Genomic DNA, 24,889 nt, shown 5'->3' with positions numbered 1-24,889 from the left:
GAACTCTTTGTACACTTAATCTCAGTACCAACACCTGACAAAATGAAGTTTCTTGATATCAAATATCTAATTAATATTCACAGTTCCTCAGTTATCTTATAATTTGTTTCTGTAATTTGTAAGTTTGAGTTGGCATTCAAATAAGGTCAGTATATTGGGGTTGGCTGATATGTTTATGTTTTTTGACCTACAGTTCTCTCTACTTTCCCCTTTCTTTGCCATTTTTGTCACTGTTGCATTGTTATTGAAGAAAGTGGATCATGTGTGTTACATACTTTCCTATGATCTGGTTTTTGCTGATAATCTGTAATTTTTAAGGAAATAAGAGTAACAGGTATGTAATTATTTAAAACATGTTTTTAAGTGTATGCAAAGTTTTACTTCATGCCGAAAACTAGCTGTGGAGGTTAACAGGTAGGCAGGAAAATTCAGGCATCAGGTGACTTCTTTACGTTTTTATTCCTGTTTCTTCTTTTTGGAGGATATCTTGGCAGATTATAAGGAGAGGTTTCACTTACCCACTGCTGAAATGCGCTGGGCTGGAACACGCCAGCCATTCTTCATCAACAACACCAAACAGTTATTTTGGGCAAAGAATTGGAAGAGCAGTTTTGTTGTTGTTGTTGAATCTACAGTGGGAAGCTGGGGTGATTGAATGTATGCCTCAAGTCCTTTGGCCTCAACACCCCTCTCTCCTTATTTGCTATGATAAGCATTCTCTTGAGGGCTATTCATTACAGTGGAAATATGATCGCAAAATCATCTGGGTTGGAAAAGACTTCCTGAGGTCACCTGGCCCCATCTGGCAACATTAATATGGGATTCCAGCATCAACTTTCCCAGAACAAGGCTGTTTGTTAACAACTCCCATATCTCACATAAACCCCTGGTGCAGTCTTAGCCTGTTTTCTCTTTTGTCCTTCAGTGAAATACATGATTAAATTGCATGTCTTTCTGCTGTAGGAGTGTTACACAACTAGGACCCCAATCCAGACAATACACACATGTGGCTGTGCAGATCTTTAAGATTAATCTTGATTTTTCCCTGCTGTCCTCTATAGCACATATACCCTGAGACTCTATTCAACTATCTGTATGTAGTAATGGTTTTCATGAAAAATGTTTATATGGGTAAATTTTGAAATATGATGCAATTACGGCAGACTATACTTTTAAGCTACAGTATGTATGACGGTTAATTTTATGTGTCAGTTTGGTTGGGCCACAGAATGCCAAGATTTGTGGTCAAACATTATTTTGGGTATTTTTGTGAGGATGTTTTTTAGATGAGGATAACATACAAATCAGTGGACTTTGAGTAGATTCCCCACCATAATGTGGGTGGGCCTCATTCAATCAGTTGAAAGCCTGAATAGAACAAACAGACTGATCTTCAGAGGAATTTTCTGCTGCTCTCCTGGGTTTCCAGCCTGTCGGCCCACCCTACAGATTTTGGACTTGCCAGACCGCATAATGGCATGAGCCAGTTCTTTATGATAAATCAATCTCTCTCTCTCTCTCTCTCTATATATATATATACACACACACACACACACACACATATATATACACACACACGCACACACACATCCTATTGGTTCTCTTTCTTAGTAGGCCCCCCCTTAATAAATTTGAAAAAAAAAAAAAAAAAAAAAAAGGCAAGTATATGTCCTTGATTTATCTGGCTCTTTTTTGAAGATGTGTTTTATATTAAAGAGATGCAAAGATCATTGGAGACACCATCAGCAAAATTGAGAGTCTGGCCACAACTCTTCTAGTAAAACCTGACTTTCAGTCACTTTCCCTTTTTAGCCTTAGTTTCATCTTTGTAAAAGAAGGTTGAACGAAGGGATTTCCAAGGTCTGTGATTTGCTGAAATGCAAACATGGAACATTTGAGCCAGCTGCTGAGAAAGTGTCTAGAGATAATAAGTCTGAGGGCTGCCCAAAGTTTCTCTTACGAAATAAAACAGCTGAGGGTGTAAAACAGTAGTGGTGGTGGAGCACAGGGAATAAAAAACCATGAACAGAAGGATTTCCTGTATATAAGGAAAATATACAGGAAAATGGATCACCCTGATTTATGTCGCAGAAGATTCTAATCAGGTAAATGTAAAACATGGACAGTAAATGCCAACAGGAAAACCTTTAGCTTTTGTGACTTCTCAGCTGAGGGCAGAGAGTCTAACTTTGAGGGCTCTTAGGATCTGTGTCTGCACTGTACTAATTCTTATTTTGTGCAGGAGGAATAGGGTGGTGGTGGAGGATTGGCATTTGTGATAAGCTGAGGCCCTCAGGCCAAACTGAGGGGCCCTAACCCAACCGATGGACAGGAAATGCCTGACCCCAAGGGCATTTGTGCTATTCCTGGTCACAGAGATCGGAAGGAGCCTCAGACTGGTGCTGACCCGTGGGGATGCAGGTTGATTTCTCTGTTGCCTCGGTTTTGAGCCTTCTTTTTCCAACTTGGGCTTCCTTCTCCAGGGAAAAAAGCAGTAACCACAAGGCAGAAACCATATTATTTTAGCTCCTCTTGTCTGGAGAGTGGGCAACACTTAGGTGCAGTAATCTTTTGGCTGTCCCTGTCTGGAATTAATGTTCACCCTCATGCAGCAGTCTGCCACGTGGGTGGCTGGCATTTTGGGTTGGGCAGTCTGGGTTTGTGCTTGACAAAGCCAGCTGAGGGGAAGTTCGCCTCCACATTTGGTTGTGGACACATTCTGTGTAAGGTGCTTACCCCTTGCTCAGTAGAGGCATCCCCTGCAAATATGGCGAGGTGGCTTTCTTTGCCCTTTGGGTTCCTTTTGACCATAAACTTCCCAGTGAGGAGGCAGGACCCTGATGATCATATCCCCTGAGAGGCTAGCTGACTTTTCACCCAGTTGGTGCTGAAGAAGGACGAATGATTAACCCCCTGGAATCTCTGGTTAGACCCCAGTTGTGGTCACGAGTTCAGCCTTCTGAACCGCAGGCTGAAATTGTTTTTCCAGCACTCTACCCAATCGGGTGTCCCCGCCTGGATTCTGCTAGGGAAGCTCTCCCTTGGGAAATAGTGGTGGGCAGGGGGCCGTGGGAAGAGGAGGGAGGAAGCCTCCAGCTGCTGCTGGCCGGCCCTGCGTCCCTCTGAGGAGGTAGGGAAGGGACCCTCGAAATGAGTGGGAGACAGGAAACGAGGTGCAGTCTGGAGGCCCGAGTGGGAGCAGCTCCTGGCCAGCCGCCCGCCGGGCCGCTTCCTTCCACTGACATGACAGCCCTGCCGGCCTGGCTCCCCGCCACCTGGCAGCGGCCGCCGCGGCACATGACTCTTCCGCCCTCTGCCCTGGGGGCTGGCGGGGCCCAAGCGGGGGCGGGGAGTGATCTGCTCTGGAACTGGCCGTCCCTGCTGGTCGGGACTGCCAGGTGCGGCCCGCGCTGCTTCGCTGGGGACTGGCCTTCCTCTTCCAGTCCTAACTCGCTGGCTATTTGTCCCTTCTAGGAGCCAGCGGAGGGGAACACCCGCTGCCTCTACCTGAGAGAGACGCCGCCTGGGGTTCAGCTTCTGTGGCCTCAGTGTTCTTTACACGTCAAATGGGTCACCCCGATTTACCTCTCAGTTACTGGAGTCAAAGGAGATGGACCCACTGCAGTGCATTGGAAGGTGCTTAGGTCCGCTCCAAGGCGACACCACGTCCACGGCGCCATCCAGACCAGGGGCCGCATGACCGCGTGGGGTCCTCGCAGAAGGCTGCCCCAGCGAGGCGGGAGCTGCGCCTCTGCTTTATCTTTTAAAGGCTGGGACAGACCTGGTACTATTTCTGGCCTTGGTTTCTATGTAAAATCCAGGAAGGCGGGGGAGATGTGTACACTCCTCTGCCCTAACCTCTTCATAGGAAGTTAGGTTAAATCCACAAAGTGGTGGGGCTCTTGTTCAATAGGGATAGATTTTACAAGTAGCCCCAAAGTGGGGGATTTGGAGAATGTGCCAATGAACTTGGTTTAAATTCTAATTCTGGCTCTGCTACTGGCTTCAGTTACCCTCCCCTATCTTCCCACCTCATTCCCTCCCTCCCTCTTTTTTTTTTTTTTTTTTTTTTTGAGATGGGGTCTTGCTCTGTTTCTCAGGCTGGAGTGCGGGGGAAGCTGGGGGCAGTCTTGGCTCACTGCAGCCTGGAACTCCTGGGCTCAAGTGATCCTCCTGCTGCAGCTTCCCAAGTAGCTGGGACTAAAGACATGTGCCACCACACCCAGCTATTTTGTAAAAAGTTTTTGTAGAGAAGGGACCTTGCTCTATTGCCCAGGCTGGAGTCTTTTTCTCTTTTTAGAGATACTTTTATCACATTCACCTCTGCTCTGTAGCAGTGTCTTCAAAGTGATCTGATTTTTCTTTCAAGTGGGGTTGAGTTTGTCTAGAAGGCTCTTGAGCATTTTCCTGGTGATAGGCCTTACTTTTTTGAAATGGAGGTAGGGGAAAGGGACATGAAAATATCACAAGTTCTAGAAACCAGGATTCGAGCAGTCTTGAAGTTGCCCAGTCCCACCCTGAAGTGATCTGCATCCAAGAAAAAGGTTTTGTGATGGTGGTGGTGGAATGTTTGGGGATTAAGAGTTTGCTGTGTGGATTAACAAGCTGGAGCTGGAAATGTCTAATGAAACTGACAATGATGCCTTCCTGGATCAACTCACCTGTGTGTCATATGACAAGCCTGAAGAGGACTCAGGAACATTCAAACCCAACCTTCTCATGGAACAGAAGCCCGAAGGGGGCAAATGCTTCAAGTCACACAGCACAGTGGTTGTGTTGGCCAAAAACCAGAATTGTCTCCCTCAGTGATTACAACTAGATGTAGAATTAAGTTTTGTATGCCCACCACGCTATTGCTTTTCCCCCTTAAACTTCTATTTCTTCTTATTGGGGGAAGGAGAGCTCCCTTAGAGATGGTGTAAGTCAGAGTTTACTGAACCAGGCACCCACACCCTATTTAGCTTTAGGCCTATACTCTGTTTACAGGATGGGCAATCAGCAGCTGAAAACTAACTGAATTTGGAATTAAACCTTTCTCCCTCTACCCAGCTCCCTTAAGCAACTAGACCCTCCCTGGTTCTTGAATCCACGTTGTGAGTTGTTCATTAATAGAACCTTTAGCAGCAAGGCTGGGGGAAGCTGTTTGTACTTGCCAAAGGCCATTCTCCATGAATGTAGTTGTGAATAGGTGACCCCCAGTTTAGAATGGGGGTGTGTATAATTTTCTTAAGAAGTTGGTTGAAGTTTCATCATAGTTATAACTACCATTTATTGTGTCTCTAACATGCCAGCAGCTTTTATAAACATTAATTTCTGCGGCTTGAGAAACAACCCTGCAAGGTAGGAGGCAGCATCCTTGTTCTTATGGATGCAGAATCTGAGATTCAGTAAGGCTGAGAAACTTGTACAAGGTAAAGTGGCTGGCAAAGAGCAGAGGATTCAAACCCAGGTCAATCTGGTCATAAAATGATCACACTGCCCTGCTGCCCATTGGATATCCAGCTCCAGCCTTGCCTAGGAAAACATGTTGCTAGTTTTTGAGAGTGAATGGGAAAGGAGCTGGAACAAAATATGCCTGAATATCTGACACTTTATACCATGGTGTCTAGTGTTTTTGAATATGAAGTTTTCTAGACTGAGGTTATCACAACTCCTGCCCTTGTCTTCCTTTTTATTACTTCTAGAGTAATTGTAGTTTTAACATCTTCTATCGTGTTAAAAACAAAGTTGGTTATTTTTCTGATTAAAAAATACCTGTTTATGTAGAAAATACAGATATACAAAGAGGACAAGTCTTCTCAAACTATATACCAGCTTCTGGTTAAGAACGTGTGTACGGAAGCTAGACTTGCAAGAGTATGTATCCCTGCTCTGCAGTTTATAATGTGTATGACTTCAGACTAGTCACTTCTGTGCCCGTTTCCTATCTGTGAAGTTGGAAATATCCTACTTCATTAGGTTAACATTGAATGAGTTAATAGCTGCAAAGCCCCCAAAGTGACCGAGATGTTTAATATTTTACTAAACTTCTGGTCTTCCTCTCTGATCTGTGTATACATGTGTAAGTATACATGTTAGTATGCATATAAGCCAAAATGAAATATTTTTCAAACCAGCTGCTTTTCATATAATTATATCGTGATCACCTTTCCTAACCTCTAAATAACCTTCTCCATTACCTGACAACTGCCTAAAACCCATGATGTGCTAGTGTGAATGGAACTGAATCCGTGTTACTGGGCATGCAGATTTCCAGATTTGCAGTAACATAATGCATTTTTAAACAAATTTTAGTTGTTGTCCCATGAATGGTATCTGGGTGACAGGAACTTCAAGCTCTTTTCAGAGCATACCTAATCCTCCCTCCCCTAGTCTAAATGAAAATAAGGATCAGGAAGTACTCCCTTCCGAGCTCAGAACCTGCCTTAATTCTGAGGCAGCACTGTGAACTTTTCATATGTCAGCCGTAAGTGGGGCACTCACTCTGGCTCTCCCCTTTCCCTGCCTTTAAATCTAGACAAACCATGTTTCCACATTTAATATCTGATATCTCGGTTCCCAGTAAATCACAAATCAGAACATTCTGTTGTTCCATTATTGCTTATGTCTGAGGTGCCCCCTAAGAAGCCTGTCCCTAAAAGGGCTTAGAAGTGAAGCCCTGCTCCCTGTTGCCCAGATTGGACTCCTAAATCCCGTCCCTCAGGATGGAGTGCTGCAGTCCCTTTTGTGCCATGCTGGGCACTGTACCTTGCCGTTTTAGTTTTGTGAGTTTCTGATGACATGCTTATTTGACTTCGTTGACACAGAACCCTCCTGCTGGTCTCAGATTGGTAGAAACCATTGATTGGTCCCCTCTTAACTTCCCCCGTCCCCTGCCCCCCGCCGTGCCAACGCCTGCAGTTTTTCACTACTAGCAAATCAATAGGTCATGTTTGATAACCCTACTCTTGCCTATCCACTTGCAGGCGTATTATATATGCAGACTCAAGGGATGTACTTGTCCATTGTGTCTGAGCTCCAAAGAGGCAAGAGTGATGGGCAGAAGTGATTTGGGGTCAGTAGTCATGGAGTATACCTCTTAAAAGGTTTACAGCTTTAATGAGATTTTTCTCCTACTGTCTTAGACAAGAAATCTCCAAATGTTGGAAACTTGGCATTTTAAACAGTATACATTCTAAAGGAATTCAACTGCATTTCAGGACCTGTTGACTGACCAACCTCAGACACAGTCATATCCTAAGACATTAAAGGAAAGGGCTCGATGTTCCCTCTAATTTAGGGAGTATATCATCATCTCTCAGAAAGAGTCTAATGTGGTGATGCATCTGCCAAAATTACAGAGCGGGTGGCACGTCTTTGGGGTGTGCTGGAATGGCATCAGGACTTAAGAGGAAAAATGTGTGTATTACATGCTTGTAAAACTCAAAGCATCAGTTACTCTCTGCAATATTTTCCAACGTGCTTTTTCATTAGTTTCCTTCTAACACCCTCCCTGTGAGAAAGGTTAAGTAGCATTACCCTTCTTCCACTCATGAGGACACTGGAACAATGAGAGGCTAATTGACTTGCTTTGGGCTCTCTACAGTGAGGCTGACCCAGCTGGAATTTCCAACTTCCGCTGCCTGGAACTCCAGCTTACCATTCCAAAGGCTCTGTAGAACCAGGGCCACCTCAGAGAAGGCCTCCGCAGAGCTCCCAGCCAAGAAAGGGGCATCTTGCTCAGCCATGTTCTTGCTGTTTGGGGACTGCTGAGGCAGAGAGCTAGTCTCTTCAAAGTTATAGTCCAAGATCCTCGACCTAGAAACTGTTTGGCTGCCTGGAGCTAAGCTGTAGGAGTGATGGATGGCAGAAATAAATTATTTTTGGCTCAACTGCTCAGTCTTGGCAGGGGGCCCTTTAAATTTGAAATGTTATCCTGACATCTACAAAAGGCTTAGGAATCTGATGTCATTTTCTCCCTATGATTCACATGTTGGCCTTTTCTGTAGAGGGGTTACCAGTTATCTCTGGTGTATGTTCCTGTTAAGGGTTCTCTGCAATTCAGATGCTGTAAAATATGTAATTAGGATGATAGAGATGGCTTCTAATATAGAGGGTCCCCTGTACCTCTTCTTCCTGGCCCCACCAGGCCTACTTGAATCATCTTGGCTCACTCCTCCCTCCAAAGCAGATCCTTACTACAAAGCCAGGTTGGTGGTGCTATTGATAACATGGTCTTAGACAAGAAGTTACTATACTTGATGCTTCTGTTATCTTGTGTCTTGATGTACTTTTTCTCTGGCTCCTTAAATTAGCCAAAATTCTTGCATGATAACCAAAATACTTGCAAGGTTGCTGTGGGCTGGAGAACAAGCTTAATAAGAGTATGAAAAGCATGGAACTTTGAGGCAGCACAATTGCTTAATCCCCACTCTAGTGCTTATAAGTTATGTAGCCTTGGGCTAGTGGCCTCTTCTTTTTGAGTTTCGAGTTTTCTCACCTGTAAAAATGGGAACAGCTACTTCACTGTTAAACTATAAAACCACACTAATAGACATCCATATCATACCCAGAAGATCAAGATTTCGTCCAGTGAGAGTTGGCATCCAACCTCATAGTGAGGTTGTCACTGTTCTCTGGCCACCCAGTCCACCCTCCTTTGCACGCACTTGTTTACTTTAAAATGTGGAGTGAAGTGGAGGTTTGCCATCTGGGGCTTGGAACTCTATACATTTTATTCGACTTGGAAATTAAGGCTAGACGTGGTGAGGGGATGAGACCAGACTGACATGACCTTTCTTTGTGTTTTTCTGGAGCAGGGATTCCTGGTCACCTCCCTTGCCCTTTTCTTCCTGGATGAAACAAGAAGATAATCAGGGTGTCTGTGCACACCAGGACTCAGAAGACAAAGGGATGGGTTCTGATTTTGAGGACTCTGAGGACAGGGAAGGGGACCCAGAAGAAAGAGAAATGGGCTCTAACCCACAGGACACAAACAAGAGAGAAGGCCATCTGGAGCCAGAGATGGGCTCCAACCCACAGGACTCAAGGCACAGGGAAGCAGTGCCCGACACCTGCACAGGTGAGGAGAAAGCTGGGATTTCCATGCAACTTGCCCCATTTACACTTACTTCTAGCTCCTCTAGAATCCTAACCAGGGACAGCATTCTCTGTAAGGGCATTCCCTAGAGAGGACCATTCAGCGGGATTCTGTACTAACTTGCCTTTCTTGTGTTAGCCTGAAGAGATCCTTTTCTTCAGCCCAGTGTGAGGTGAGCTGTGAAGAGGCTCACTCAGTGGCATAGTACTTTACAGTGTAGAGAATGCAGCTCTAAATTAACCCCTGGAACAACACCACAGTAGAATTACCCAGGTAGTATTAGAATCTACCTCACAGGGTTTTGGGGAGTTAAATGAGTTGCTGTATATAGAGTTACTAAGCACAGTACTGTGCAAATAGGAAGTATCCAGATGTTTACAGTTACGTTCTCATCTCCCTTTGCAGATAAGTCAACTCAGTGGTGAGTGACCTGCCTAGGTTCATGTGGCTAATTCCCAAAGTGCCCATGGCCTCTGCTAAATGCCTTACTCTCACTGACCTGAAAGAGAGAATGCTGGGCCTCCACCCACCTCCTTGTTTCCGTCTTTGGGCATTCATTACTGCTCAGTGCATGCTCTGGGGACAGAAATGAGCTAAAATACTTTATGGCTAGGACTGCGAGGTTACATTCCTTCCCCTGTGACACAGTCCCAGACTCCCTGCTGCCCTCCTCCACAGTGCACACAAGCATGTGAAGGAGGGCACATGTGAGGCCTTTCACATCTCAGCATCTTCCCTCTGCTTGGGGATACGCAGCCAGAGACCAACAGGTGTGTGTCCTGGACCAGCCTCTAACCTGGGCTCACCAGCTCTAGGTTCTGTCATCTCTTTCTCTATTCCCTACTACTATCCTCCTCCCCGACCCACAGTAAAGTCCTGAAGGTGAGTTCAGTTTTTTGTTCCACCATAAGCTGTTTCAGACTGACCAAATGTACTTTAAAAATTAGTCCAGGGAGCCGGGCGCGGTGGCTCACGCCTGTAATCCCAGCGCTTTGGTGGCCGAGGTGGGCGGAAAACGAGGTCAGGAGATTGAGACCAGCCTGACCAACACGGTGAAACCCCATCTCTACTAAAAATACAAAAATTAGCCAAGTGTGGTGGCATGAGCCTGTAATCCCAGCTACTCAGGAGGCTGAGGCAGGAGAATCGCTTGAACCCAGGAGGCAGAGGTTGCAGTGAGCCGAGATCGCCCCACTGCACTCCAGCCTGGACGACAGAGCAAGACTCCATCTCAAAAAGAAAGAAAAATAAAAAAAAAAGAAAAGAAAAAATTAGTCCAGGGCCTGGTTAGGCCAGGTGGTCTTTCTCAGGTTGGCAGACTGTTCTTGTCTTTTGAGACTAGAATCTTAAAAGGCACTGGTAGCTCTTGGAGTAAACCTTTTCTCCTGAGCTCTTAGGGAGTGTCCCACCTGGCACAGACTTGACTATCCTGAACACAGGCAGTCAGGCCTTCAGATGGCTCTGCTAGGCAGTGCCTCGGGTCCAGCTAGTGGGGCCTGGGCCTGAGGCAGCTGCCTGAAGAACTGGTGCGCAGAGGAGTCAATGAGTGCACTTTCCTTTAGGCCTTTCCCTGCAGGATCCAGTTGCAAGAGGCTACACTCTCAGGGGGCCTTGAAGGGGCAGGGATCCTAAGTGCCTGGGGGAGGGGATCACAGTTTTATTACTGAGGTTTCCTCTGGGCTTACCTTTTGAATGCCAAATATTGTAATCCCCCACTGCCACCTTTTTCTGTTGCAGGGGGGCAGCTGAATGAGGAAGAAGGCGTTCCTGTCCATGGGGAAGAGGATGCCCAATCTGGTGTAGCTGACATGGCGATGTTCCCAGGACTGTCTGAGTCTGACAGCATATCCCGGAGCCTCCGGGAGGAGGACGAGAGTGCTGGGGAGAACCGGCTGGAGGAGGAAGAGGAGCAGCCGGCCCCTCCCATACTTCCCTGGAGGCGACACCTCTCCCTGGGGAGTCGGCACCGAGGTGACAAGCCCGCCCACCGCCGCTTCCACCGGCTCCACCACCCCATGGCCATGGACCTCGGGGAGCTGGATAGCCTGGTGGCCAGCATCATGGACGCGCCCACCATCTGCCCCGACTGCGGGGAGAGCTTCAGTCCCGGCGCCGCCTTCCTGCAGCACCAGCGCATTCACCGGCTGGCGGAGGCCGCTGCCGCCGCCAGCCTGGAGCCCTTCGGCCTGGCGGGCGAGTGCGACGCGATGGTGGGCATGATGGGGGTGGGTGTGGCGGGGGGCTTCGGGGCCGGGCCCCCGCTGGCCCGGCCACCGCGCGAAAAGCCCTTCCGCTGCGGGGAGTGCGGCAAGGGCTTCAGCCGCAACACCTACCTGACCAACCACCTGCGTCTGCACACGGGCGAGCGGCCCAACCTGTGCGCCGACTGCGGCAAGAGCTTCAGCTGGCGCGCCGACCTGCTCAAGCACCGGCGCCTGCACACGGGCGAGAAGCCCTACCCGTGCCCCGAGTGCGGCGAGGCCTTCAGCCTCAGCTCGCATCTGCTGAGCCACCGGCGCGCGCACGCTGCTGCCAGCGGCGCGGGGGCGGCGGCGCTGCGGCCCTTCGCCTGCGGGGAGTGCGGCAAGGGCTTCGTGCGCCGTTCGCACCTGGCCAACCACCAGCGCATCCACACGGGCGAGAAGCCGCATGGCTGTGGCGAGTGCGGCAAGCGCTTCAGCTGGCGCTCGGACTTGGTGAAGCACCAGCGCGTGCACACGGGCGAGAAGCCCTACATGTGCTCCGAGTGCGGCGAGACCTTCAGCGTCAGCTCGCACCTCTTCACGCACAAGCGCACGCACTCGGGTGAGCGACCCTACGTGTGCCGCGAGTGCGGGAAGGGCTTCGGGCGCAACTCGCACCTGGTGAACCACCTGCGTGTGCACACCGGCGAGAAGCCCTTCCGCTGCGGCCAGTGTGAGAAGCGCTTCAGCGACTTCTCCACGCTCACGCAGCACCAGCGCACGCACACGGGCGAGAAGCCTTACACGTGCATCGAGTGCGGCAAGAGCTTTATCCAGAGCTCCCACCTGATCCGCCACCGCCGCATCCACACGGGCAACAAGCCGCACAAGTGCGCGGGCTGCGGCAAAGGCTTCCGCTACAAAACGCACCTCGCGCAGCACCAGAAGCTGCACCTGTGCTAGGGGCTGGGTCCGAGGGAGGCTGCCCTCTGGGGAGCCTGTAGGGGGTAGATGTCCTGGGACTGACCCAGGGGAAGGAAATGGGGAAGGGGCGGGAGGGACAATCTGAGAGTGACTGGGGAGCCTTTGGTGTTCGGGGTTTCCTGAAGTGGGAGGAGGGTTGAGTAAGAGTTGTTCTTTCCCGGTGCTATACTTGCCTCCTCTCCATGGAAGAAATGTTCAGGAGATGCGCTTGGGATGATGACTTCCTTAAATACATGCTGTAGGGGGTGAAGAGCTTGGAGGACCAGGCGCTTTGAGGACCTTGAGGAAGGGCAGTTCGTGGGCTGGGGTGGGAACAGGATGGCGGGCAATAGACTAGGGTAGGCCGCGATGGCCTGTAGCAGTCTGCAGGGAGAGGGTGTAAATGAGGGCTATGGGGCAAAATAAAACCAAGTATAAGTGATTCTATCTTGGTTCCACCAAGTGGTAAGCCAGAGTTTGCCCGGTCTCCGCACATCACCTGTTGTCTCACAAAAAGTAGGGGAACCTTGTCACATAGGAAAGGATATTTAATGTACTTTTCCTTTCTCTGAGCCACAGTTAGCTGCTATTTTGAGGCATCCAAGGGAAAGTGGGCTGAAAAACGCCACACTCTCATTTCAAGGGGCAATGTCTGGGGTTTACAAATTCATTTATAACTGGTTCTCAGATGTGGGAAATCCTGATTCTGTTCCGGGTTCTTTGCTACTTCCTTGAAAATAATCTAGCTTCATGCTGGGTCAAGGTGGTTTACCTGGATGACCTCCCTCCCCCGCCCTCGCCCCATCCCAGGTGTGTGCCACATCCAGTATTTCTTTCAGGTCTCAACTGTGGTCTTTTAAGTGCAGGGAAAAGGAACAATCACAGCTATGCGTGACTTTCCTTTTTGCACCTCACCCTGATGTAGGTGTTTCAAGTGAACTTTAGACCATCAACAGTTGCCCAGTGACCTGCTAAAAAGTCAGCTAGCTCGCAGTTTTGCTGGCCTTTATGTGAGAAATCCAGGAAAGTGTTGACATTGTTGGGATGCAAAACTCCTTGGTCTCATTTGCCTTCACTTAGCATTTGTTAGTGACCTCCACTAACCCCCACCTCCATGCATATGAGGGATCTAGTCTAAGTAAGAGTGTCTTTTTCCTGCATGTGGAGGCACAGTAGAAATCTCAAGGCTTTACCCAGGAGAGCCCAGTCAGGGAGAGGTGTAAATGCAAAATTGCCAAATAGCACAAACAATGAATGTTTTCTGGTTGTTATATAGATGCCAAAATAGCACTTTGATATTTGCAAAGTGCTTTATGCTTTTTAATAATTGTTAGTTGTTTCTCACATCATTGTGAGTTAGATCAGTATTATGACCCCTGTCTTAGGGAAGGCCTGGGAACAGGAGCGTGCAGGCTGTCCTGAAGAGAGGCTGAGGACAGTGTGAATAATTGTAGCCTGACCTTTTGCATTCTCCAGCTCAGCTGCTAGGAAGACTTGCCTGTCATGATTTATATAATAAAATAAGGACACTGAAAATTCTTATGCTTGATGAAAAACTTAAGGCTAGCCTAGAAGGGCCAAACATGTCCTTATTGACAAAGCTGGTCTTTGTCACCTAATTGGGGTATCCTAGCCATGTTCCATTTTCTAGTAGGGGGCTGTAGTTAGATGACTCTTGTGTAGATTTCAGTTATTTATGCTGAAGATCCCTGCCCTAGGTTAGCCTTTAGAAGTTAGAGTTGTGGAAAGCGGTATTGTTTTCTTCACTAGTGATTGTTACCCTACACATTTCATGGAAGCATCTTCACAAAATATTGGACACAGTTGAAGGGGGAAAAAGCTATGAGATTGTTTTTACAGTTTTAGCAAAGTTTCTGTGGATGCTAGTAATTTATACTTGATCAGTTGTATTCTAGTAAAGAACCTCTTTGGGGACTGTAGGAAAGCATGTTTTTGTGGTTATAAAAACACTTAAAAATCCTGATAATTCTGGGCTTGTATAATGCCTGTTGATCTTGCCCTCTGAATCAATTTATTGTTATTCACAAATGCAAATAGGTTTTCAAACTATAGACAGTTTTGAATGACATTAATTCTCGTTTTCTTTTAGTCAGGAGTAATACAAGCAAAGCAAGTGTCCGTTTTGAATTCTGATTTTAATCTGAATAGGAAGCATATTAGACCCACCTGAAAATAATATAGCCAATTTTTAGGTAATCTTACTGCTTTGTTAGTTTCTTTCCACGTATATCTACCTCTTCCAGCTGTTTTAAGTTCTCTCAAGTCTGTGCCTATGAAATCTCATCCACCTTTTGATTATTCATGGATTGATTATCCGTTTCATTGTTTTTCTTTTTTGCTGCCATTGCTATGCCTGGTCTTGTCTGCATCAAATATACTACATATCAGCAACTTTAGAGAATGGGTTCAACAGGGAGTGGAGAGTGAAGCTAATGTAAAATAGTTTAGTGGCAGTGGGAATCTTTGGACTTCGTTTACCTCTCTCGTTATTTCTATTACCATGGATAAGAGAGTCAGCTGCTACTTTGATATCCCTTCTATGAGCAAATTCTTAGCAGAAGAAAACAATCCAACTACCAACGCCCGACTCTATTGGTGCATTTAAAATGTGATTCCATTTTTTCTTACAGTTCTTCAGGGAACTTATCTGCATTAAGTGAGGTCAAATGCATTCAGGAGGTTGTTTCTTCTATCTAGTTTTAGAATAATATTTCTTTGGCAAACCCTGTTAACTGCAGTTCACCCTTGAAAACGTTAATCTGAGGACTTTTTCCACCAACTCGTTAATGATGGTGGAAGCAAGTGTATTATTTGTTTCCTGGAGAATTTGGTGAAGAGCAGTCTTCTGCTGCTGCTCTTTACTAAGCAAAACCTGGAGCAGTTTAAATAGGCTAAATGGTTTTGATTAAATCTTGAGCTCCGAGTTGGAAGGAGAAAATGAGAAGTTAACCCCTTGAGCCATGTGGTCTCTTTACAATCAAGAGACTGTACATATGTGAAAAAATACAAATTAAGGAACTGTGTTCATAGACAATCTAAACTGTGTTTCTGAAGTTTGTGCACATTTTTCTTCACTGTAATGTTATTTTACAGCTGTTTGTTAAAATAGTGAATAATTTAATGATCCTAAAAGTAACAGGTTTTGTGTGAGTGTGCTTGTATATGTGAGAATTGCCTTATTTTCAGGTTGTTTTATTTAATGATGGTTCCTTGGACAGCATTCTGGTGTTCAGCAACCAATATGGAATATTTGTCATTAAATCCATATCAGTCTTTTACCATGTCATTCTTCTTTGACACACATTAAGTGCCACTCAGCTCTACCTATGGAAGCTATGTTCCTGTAGAACAAGGGTTGACAAACTACCAAATCTGCCCTGCATATTTTTGTACATAAAGTTGCGTTAGAATACAGTCATACCCATACCCAGGCACATTTGCATAGTATCTGTGCTACTTCACCCTGAATTTGCTGTGAGTGGGCCTCTGCCCACATTCCAATTAGAAAAACTGTACCTGGTCAACCTGGAATTCTTGAGGTTTGATTAGTTTAAGCTACAGATTTTCTTAACCTTGGAGAGCTTTTTGGATTGTTTGCCTTTTAAATGACGAAAGCGATTAATTGGAGTGAGGCCTAAGTTCCTGTAGTTTTATAGAAACTCCCCAGGCGATTTTAATGGGCAAACAGGGTTGAGAACTCTGTAGGACCAATTAGAGACCCCCCCATTCTTTCTTGGGGATTACAGTAAGTATAATAATATGTAAGGCTCAAATCTTCTCCTCTGCTGGGAGGTATGGAGGCAAAGGGCAATGCAAGGTGCAACATACTTTGTTTGCTCCTGGTGGGCCACCTTTCACACAGCTGCTCCAAATCATGACTATAATAAGTAAGAGCCAGGAAAAGTGCCTGTCTTGGCTGTCCATCCGATGACAATGGAATAGGTGTGGAAGGCTGCTGCTGGCCTTCACCGTCTTCGCCACTCAGTCAGCCTTCTTCCGCCTCTCTGAGATCTTCATTCCCGCAACTCAGCTCACTTAATAAAGCAAAACCCCAGGCATGACTCCTTTGCTCAGCTGCCCTTGGCATTCACATAATTTCCGTCCTCTCTGCCCATGTGGGAGGGGAGGAGCACAGCTGGCCAGTCTCCAGCACGAATTGCCTAGTGCTTGCTCCTCTCTCCCTATCACAGCTGCAAGTACCCCGTAGAGTGCAGATTTCTGCTGCTAGACTGTGGTTTCAAGGTCATCTCTGCTAACCCAAAGCACATTCCAATGGGTTTCAATTTCCAGCTGCTCCCTTGAGATCCAGGCCACTGTTCACAACGCTCTCTGCATCCAGCTGGTGCCCTGCCTCATTCCAGCAGTCGGGAATGCTCAGCTTTGGAAGCCAGTGAGGTGGGCGGCAAGGTGTTCCATGTACCACGTTGCCCCATGATTTTAAGAAAGTTGAAAAAGGTGTCAGTGTACGTGCAGTGTTCTAGTTGGCATTCCCACACATATATTTGAAGGATTTCCAACCTGAGTAAAGGAATTGCCAGACACCAATTCCTGGAGACCAGGGATTCACTGGAAGCAGTTCCATGCAATCTTTTATTCACTGAAAACACTCCACTGAGATGCTTTTCTGAAAGCATCAAGGGCTGAGGTAGGGAGTGGTTCTACCTGGGTGTTCTTGTTTTGTTTTGTTTTTTTTGAGATGGAGTCTCCCTCTCTCGCCCAGGCTGGAGTGCAGTGGCATGATCTCGGCTCACTGCAGGCTTCGCCCCCCAGGTTCACGCCATTCTCCTGTCTCAGCCTCCCGAATAGCTGGGACTACAGGCCCCTGCCAGCACGCCTGGCTAATTTTTTGTATTTTTAGTAGAGATGGGGTATCGCCGTGTTAGCCAGGATGGTCTCGATCTCCTGACCTTGTGATCCACCCGCCTTGGCCTCCCAAAGTGCCGGGATTACAGGCGTGAGCCACCGCGCCCAGCCCTGCCTGGGTGTTCTGATACCATCTGTGTATGACTGGCCTTCCACAGGCCCCAGGGCTGTGTCTCATTAAGAGCAGAGACCCTGGGAATTTCACCCCTTAGCTGAGTGGGCAAGTGCCGGGCATAGTGCTCAGTGCTAGGGAGACAGGCATGAGAGAGGTACAGATGCTTACACATTCCAACACCATTTAAGGGTGAAGGTGAAGGCTGATTTTGTTTCCTGCATGCCTAACCTGCTTGGGGTGAATTATTTTGCCAACTATAAGTATGACTTTAAGGATTTGGCCTCTGGGGCTGCAGGGGGTGGGAGGTGGACAGGGGGGAATTTCATGTCAAGGCTTCACATGTTATGCTAGGGCAAGATGGTACATTCAACAAAGGCTCAGCGTTAAGCAGATTCTCTGCCAAGGACTCTGGAACTCTTAAGTCAGAGTCCCCACCACTGCTGCAAATCAGGCAATGTCCACTTTAGCTGGCTTTGTTGGGTGAGGGAAAGGACAGTGTGTGACCTTGGAAAAGCTAGCTCACTTTGTCAAGGGGCTGGAAAAGGATCTGGCTAGACATGTCTCTTGTCAAGAGTAGCATTAGCGATTGTCTGAAACAAGGGTCACTTCAAGGTTTCAGCTGAAGTAGCTCTGCTAATTTCTGGGTTGAAGTTAGTAGATTTGGTGGAAATCACAGACATGACTTCACAGCCTGAGATTTCCTGGACTCACACAGCCACTGTCAGTGCTGCTGCAGCCTAGACCAAGGCCTATAGGTATTCTTGATCTTGGCCTCATCTGTGCAGTGGAAAGATGCAGGTATAAGGTGTGGGAAAATCAAACAAAATGACAAACATGAAGGCTCTTGTAAGATTCAGGGGCTTGTGTGAATGTTAGGAAGCAAGGTGGTTACAAGGTGTTCATGCTCAGTGCTGCAGAGAAGGGGCTGCCGAGGGGCATCCTAAACTCTCGTATCAGCTCCTGGGATCCCAGAAAGAGGAGAGAGGCAGTTGCGGTGCATATGGACTGTGTCTTCTGGGATTTCCAGCTCCTGGGGCAGGGTGATGAGGGAGTGAGAAGGCATGGCCTCCCTTTCCTGAGAACACGAAGAAAGAAGTAACTAGTTCTGCATCTCCTTTGAGGGTGTGCTGTGAGTGGAGTGTGCACGGCAGAGCTTTGGCATGAACTGGCAGTGGTGTTGAGCAAAGCATGACTTTCTGGGTTTCTGTTTCCTCTTCAGTAGGCACTGTCTTTATTGGCCCTGCCCATTTGAATTTCTAGTGATTGTCAAAGAATTTTAAAACCTTCTTGGAAACATCCATAGCTTAATGCCAAAATAAAAGGCCATATTTAAGTCAGCATTAAGTTCTGCAATTTAGTGGTCATCAGATATCAGGGAGGGAGGGAATCGGTTCCTCCTTGGCCCCACCTCTTGATCCTTTACAACGCTATGAGAGGTATGATGCCCCTTTCCCAGTGAGGTGCCAGGTGCCACTAGAGCCAGGGGATGGCTGGGAAACCACTTTCTCAAATAACTTTGGCTTCACACAAACAAATAAGCACATGGAGGCTCGTGTTATTATGAAGTTTAGCTGCAGAAGTGTGCAGGTGCCAAAGGATGCAAATCATCTTACACTTTTACAGCCCAATGTCACTGGCAACAGACCTTAGAAACGAGCCATAACCTTCATTTTGCAGGAAAGGAAACAGATGCGAGAAGGTAAAAAGATTTGCTTAACTTCGGTGGCAAAATTGAAATGAGAACGCAGGATTTTCACTCTTCACTCTTATTTGCAAAAATATTCTGCTTCTAAAACAAAAGAATACTTGCTTGTTTTTTGCCCTCCTGACCCCTTTGCTTAGTTCCTCTCACCCCCAGCTACTTTTATTTCTATGCCACGAAGCCTCTGCCTGTCTTAATGTATGCAGCACCCACGTCCACAAGCTGACGTTCAGATGGGAGGTTGGGCTGTATGGACCAGACAAATGGATTAGACAGCTGACTTCTGGTTAAACCTGCCCTCTGCTGTCTTTCTAAATGTGTCTCATCCCAGGTCCTCCCTCCCTTTATAAATATGTTGGTAGGGCAACCTCCTAGTTCTATGCCTTCACCCCCCCTTTTCATCTGAAAGGTAGCAAATCCTAGGTCACGATTACAGACCGTGGCCTAGGTGAACGTTGGGAAAGTCATCTCCCTTCCCAGGCCTCACTTTCCTCATTGGTAAAATGAAAGAAGGAAAGGAGTCCACAGTTAAAGCTGGAATAAAGGTCCCTAGATCCTTCTTTAACTTCAATTTAATAAAAAAATTTAGAGATGAAGTCTTGTCCGGCATTGAATTCCTGGATTCAAGTGATCTTCCCCTTTAGCCTCCCAGTAGCTGGGAATACAGGCGTGCCCCGCCATGCCTGATGAAGCTTTCTTTGCTCGAAAATCTGAACTCCACAAAGATGTTGATCTGCCCTGTAGGGACCAGGGAGCTTTTTTCATTTACCCACGATAGGTCAGCAATAGGTACTTTGCCTCCTGTTGAAAGAAGTTCTCATCATCAGTATTCACTGCATATTTTACAGGGATCAGTGCAAAATGAAATGTGGGGTCCCATGGCAGCACCTTAAGCCAAGCACAGGTCCTGGGTGACCTCACCAGCCGTGTGCCTAGAGAGCTGCTCTGCTCAGAGCTACACCAGGGATTTGACAGACTCCGGCTGGTGCGGGAGGGAGTTAGGGCCGGGCTCATGAGAAGGGTATTCCTACTTCCGTGGCCAGGGTTCATGCTAAGATGACAATAGGCCCAGAGCCCATCTCACGCCCACCCCTCTGTCGCCAGTACCTGTTTTGGAAGAAGGGCTGACTTCATTAGTGCTGGTTCTTCCATTTCTTGAGGAAAGATTGCACTGTTCAATAGGGAGCTTCATGTTTCCAGAACAGATTACTGACTGTTTTGGAGTCTGCAACTGACCCCAGTGCCCCCTGCCTTTGGGGACAGAGTGGCCAAGCCACTTTCTTTTCATCCAGCCTTCCCTCTCCACTTCATAATGAACCTCTTTCATGCCTCAGATCGCTGACTCCATTCCCTGCTCATTCCCATTGGGTTGGATCCTGGGCCAAGATAAAGGAAAAGAACTCCCCTCCAATTTCCACCAGAGTCCCCCGATGTCTTAAGAAGCACATGTAGACAGAGAGGTTGCGTGGTCCTCACTTGAGTCAACTAAGAGTGGGAGATTCTCTTCTGAATTCAATTTTCAAAAGCAGATTTTCCTTTTTTTGTAGTATAAAAATGCTCTAGGCATTGCACAATTTCAGGTTTTGGATCTAATTGCCAGTCCCTTTATAACCTTGGCAGCTGGGCTTCGCCTTCATCAGCCTTTCCCTTTCCCTGCTCACGGGCCTCTCACAACCCCACTCACTTTTCATATCACACAAATGAGTTCATTCTCAGCACCACACCCACTGTGTGACTTTTCTCTTTCCCAGCTCTCATCATGGTGATCCAGCTTCTTCAGTTTCATCGACACCTTGAAAATTCATCTTTGAATTATTTCTTGCTTTGTCATTCAAAGCATTCTGCTTCCCAACTCCCCATCACCTCCTCTCTCCATCCTAACAGTTGGGTTTGCTTGTGTTTCATCCTTCCATCCATCAGCCCGTATGTCTATTTTGTGTCAGTCACTGGGGACAGAGAGATGACATGGTGAGTTACTGTCCTCAGGACATGTCAATGTAGGGGTGAGGAACAGGACATATAAATGAAAAATTAATGGCCGGGCAACTAGATATGCACAAAGCATGGAGGGTGTAAAAAGAGGTGCTTTGGATGGTGAATAAGGAGCTGGGAAGGATGTGCTGGCAGGAGAGCTGGGGACCCTCTAAGCAGAAGGAATGCCGTGCACTGGCCTGGGTGGATGTAAAAGCATGCTGCATGCAGGAAGCGCTGAGTTTGGAGAATTGTTGAGGCACAAAGTAGGAGAATCTGGGGCTAGGGCAGGGATTGATGAGAATTAGTCTGGAGTGTTAGGCAGTGCCCAGGTCTTCAGAGGCCCTCTATGTTATGCTGAGGTGCTCAGGCTCACCCTGACGGTCCTGACAGTCCTGGGGCTCTCCCTAGTGGTTGCTTTTAAGAAAGGGCATGATATGGTGAGACTAGTTTGGACAGCACTCTGGCAACACTGCTGAGGATAGGTTTCATGGGTGACTCTTCAAGACAGGGAGGCCTGTGGTGGGTACAAGTAGGAATGATGTTGCCAGGGAGGAAGAGGATACATGCAAGAGGCGTTGTGGAGGTAAAGTTGGTAGTGCTGAATGATAGGTGGGAGGAGTGGGGGGCTGCCATCCAGGTTTCTGGCTTGAGAAAGTGCGTGCATGAGAATTCTGTGCTCACACCCAGTCCTGTCTAAACTAGCGGCCATTCTGCCTCGGGCCTGCCTCAGTTGCCCCTGTATTCTGTTTTGTTACCAACACATAAACCAGGCCTTCATTTCTTACCTTGATTCTTGAAGTATCCTCTTCATCTCTTTCAGTCCATCCTACAACATGCTGCCAAGGTAATCTTCCAGGGACAGCTAAACAGTTCCCATTGCATAGTGAATGATGTCCCAGCTTTTAGCATCACCATCAATATTCATTGCTAAAGGAGACATTCTCTTCCCGTAGAGTCCAGTTTTTGAGAGAACATGAGGCATGTTGTATGTGTGAAGTAATTGAATGTCAAGTTGTCTTTTTTTTTTTTTTGAGACAGTCTCACTCTGTCACCCAGGCTGGAGTACATTAGCGCAATCTCGGCTCACTGCAACCTCTGCCTCCCGGGTTCAAGCAGTTCTCCTGCCTCTGCCTCCCAAGTAGCTGGGATTACAGGCGCCAACACCTTGCCTGGCTAATTTTTTTGCATTTTTAGTAGAGAGGGGCTTTTGCCATGTTGGCCAGGCTGGTCTTGAACTCCTGACCTCAGGTGATTCACCTGCCTCAGCCTCCCAAATTGCTGGGATTACAGGTATGAGCCACTGTGTCTGGCCCAAGTCATCCTTAATGGGGACACAGAACTCCTACTCTGAGGTCAGTGAGGGAAGCAGGCAGGGCGTCTCCAGGGGTGGCCCCGGGTGATCCTGTGTGTGTCCAGCATGTCTTTCCAGGTGTATCTTCCATTTCTCCTTTGGCGTAGTGCTGTCTGGTCTGGTCTCATTTTTCCCTAAAAGTGACCCCTTTCCCATCCTGGGTCTTTGCAGACTCCATTGTCTCTACCTGGAATACTTTTCCTCGAATTCCTGTCTTTTGAGATCCTATCCATCTTCTGATATTTAGCTCAAATGCAAGGACCCCATGAATCCCCTATGGGAATGGATCTCCCGAAAGCATTTTCCTTTCTTATGGCACTCTTCACATTTACTGTGCACAGCACCTAACATGTCTCCTATTTTATCTCCCACACTGGACCACTAGACTGGGAGCAGAAGTGGAAAATCAGAGGCCTTAATCCTGGGGCCAGCCTGTGAATGTGATTTCTTAGTTTGCTTATTTTTCCCCCACCAAATTTAATTTATTAAAAAATTATAACCTATGTTAACCATACAGGAAAGCAGAGAATATGATATAATAATGTATATTTGGGACTTATCGCCAAGAAGGAACAGATTTGCTGCTGACACCTCGCCACCACGTTTTAAGATATAAATTATTGCAGATACACTTTGAACACTAGCCCACACATCCCTCTCCCGAAGCAGATCTTCACACTGCTTTTTCAAATTTAGAGTTACTCACTAATATTTAGAAATCACAGGATTTCACATCATAAGATTTGGCCTTCGGCCACTTTCCTGCCAGTTCTCACCAGTCCATCACAGGCTCTGGGGCCCACCCCGGCCCTTTGAACCTGCCTATCCAATCTGTGGCTTAGTCTGGCACCCGAGCTCTCTCATCTGCCCTCTGTACATGCTTTCCAGGAGGCGAGGGGACTCTTCATGCCCCCTGTCCTCCTCCGCACCACTGCTTGGGCTATGCTCACTGTCTGGACCGAGGAATTCAAGGCCTCATTCAAGACCCACTGGCTCCTGTGGCTTTTCCCAGTGAATTCGGCTCAGCTCCATTCTCAGTACTCATATATACCTAGCCCTTAAGCCGGTGGCTGAGCACTGGCCCGTTCTTTCATTCAATCCTGTATTAGGTACCCTGCAAAGTCACCTTGGTGGAGAAAAAGGACTCAAAAATCCTGGCCAGGTCAGGCTTCCTTGTTCTTCCCTCCTAGCCTTTGCTGCCTCCGTGTGGTGCATCACGTGAAGTGCAACGGGGCTTGGTGCAGGAGCTCTGCCTGCTTGGTACCCTCAGGTGTAAGAAGGGATGGCATATTTTGTTGGCCACAACACTCCGAGGTCTTTGTGCTTGTTCAGTTGAGACTGTTGACTCATCTGGCCCCCTCGTCTCTTTCTTAGAACTCCCCTCGCTGCCCGTTGGAGCTCTGTCCTTTTCCTTCCTTTCCCTGTGAAAATTGCCCTGGTGGTTTCATAAGTGTAGGGTTTCACTAGGCTGAAAAACCAGGAGAAGGGCTCTTGTCCCTGATTCCACCACCCTCCGTTGATTCCCATGGTACTTGACATTAACATATGGATCGTGAGCACACCTTACAAGAGCTGGAGAGATGCTGGCTCTTGCATTTTGTGCACGGCTGGGGAAGGAGGGATGTTGCATTTTTCACCTTACCCAACTGCCTGGGGCCACTCCCCCCTCATGGTAGTGCTGATTATCTGTTCCTTGGGGTTTTGAAAGTGGTGGAAACCTGTTGATCTGGGCCATAATATGGTTCCCTTTTCTCTTCAGAATGAACACTGAAACTAACTCCATTGTGGTAATCAAATTCAACTGATTAATGATCTGTTAATTTCCCGTGTAGGAAAGAAGCCATTTTGATGTTGGGTGTGACTCTCATCATTGCTGTGATACACCCAGGTCCAGAGGGAGACAGCTTCTGTCCCCACACTCTGGACCCACAGCAACCTCCACACCTGCTTCAGTTCAGCTCTGTCCCTGATGCCCCTGACAGTGTTTCTTTTGACTGTGTTTTCACTGATTATGTCATCACTGAAGTCACCAAACTTGTCTTTATTGGCCTCCTCTCTTCAGGGGAATTGAGAAGAATGAGAGAACCAGTGATTAAGGAGGAGATGGAGGGAAGAAAGAGGCGAAGGATATGGAAGAATAAAGGGAGAAAGGATATGATTTAAAGAAGAGGAGAAAGAAGAGAGAGAGGCATTAAATCTTGGCATGTGGGATAGTAGACTTCTAATTTTGGGCTGAGTAGAAGGTATTTTTTGGGGGAAGTTCACACTTGTTTTCTTTACTTGCCCAGGAACCCATGGTGTGGCTCATTGTGTGATTTGAAAGGGTGAAATGCAGGGTTATGTATGATCAGAATGGCCAACACACATATAGCCAGGAGTGTTCTAGAGACCTTCTACAAAATTGGCACTGAAGCTGATAGAGGCTGGATGCAGTTTTTGTTTCTTTCAGCCCTGCTCAGGTCCATTAGGAAAGGCAAGCAAACTCTTTCAGATACCCCTCAGGGATTCTCCTGGGTTCTAGAGAATCCCCTGCATGTGGACTGGGCAAGAAAGAGGTAACCCAAAAAAAGCTAGGACTCTCCCAAGTATCAGCACCCCATGCTCCAGTGCTCTGCTGTACCACCGACAAGATGAGTCC

At 47.2% G+C, this 24,889-nt stretch overlaps 1 protein-coding gene across 1 annotated transcript in view; it reads left to right on the top strand.

The window, feature by feature from the left end:
• Positions 1–15,524, top strand: part of ZNF697 (zinc finger protein 697) — a 28,824-nt gene extending 13,300 nt beyond the window's left edge. The window contains exons 2-3 of the mRNA XM_009216721.4: positions 8,799–9,061; positions 10,817–15,524. Of these exons, the coding sequence (XP_009214985.1) occupies positions 8,836–9,061; positions 10,817–12,225 (1,635 nt within the window). The 5' untranslated portion in view covers positions 8,799–8,835 and the 3' untranslated portion in view covers positions 12,226–15,524. The remainder of the gene's footprint in view (positions 1–8,798; positions 9,062–10,816) is intronic.
• Positions 15,525–24,889: the final 9,365 nt, after the last annotated feature.

This window comes from Papio anubis, chromosome 1 (assembly GCF_008728515.1).
Source record: "Papio anubis isolate 15944 chromosome 1, Panubis1.0, whole genome shotgun sequence".
Classification (NCBI taxonomy): domain Eukaryota; kingdom Metazoa; phylum Chordata; class Mammalia; order Primates; family Cercopithecidae; genus Papio; species Papio anubis.
Note: the sequence above shows the minus strand (reverse complement) of the source record. Positions and strands in the feature narration are given on the sequence as shown.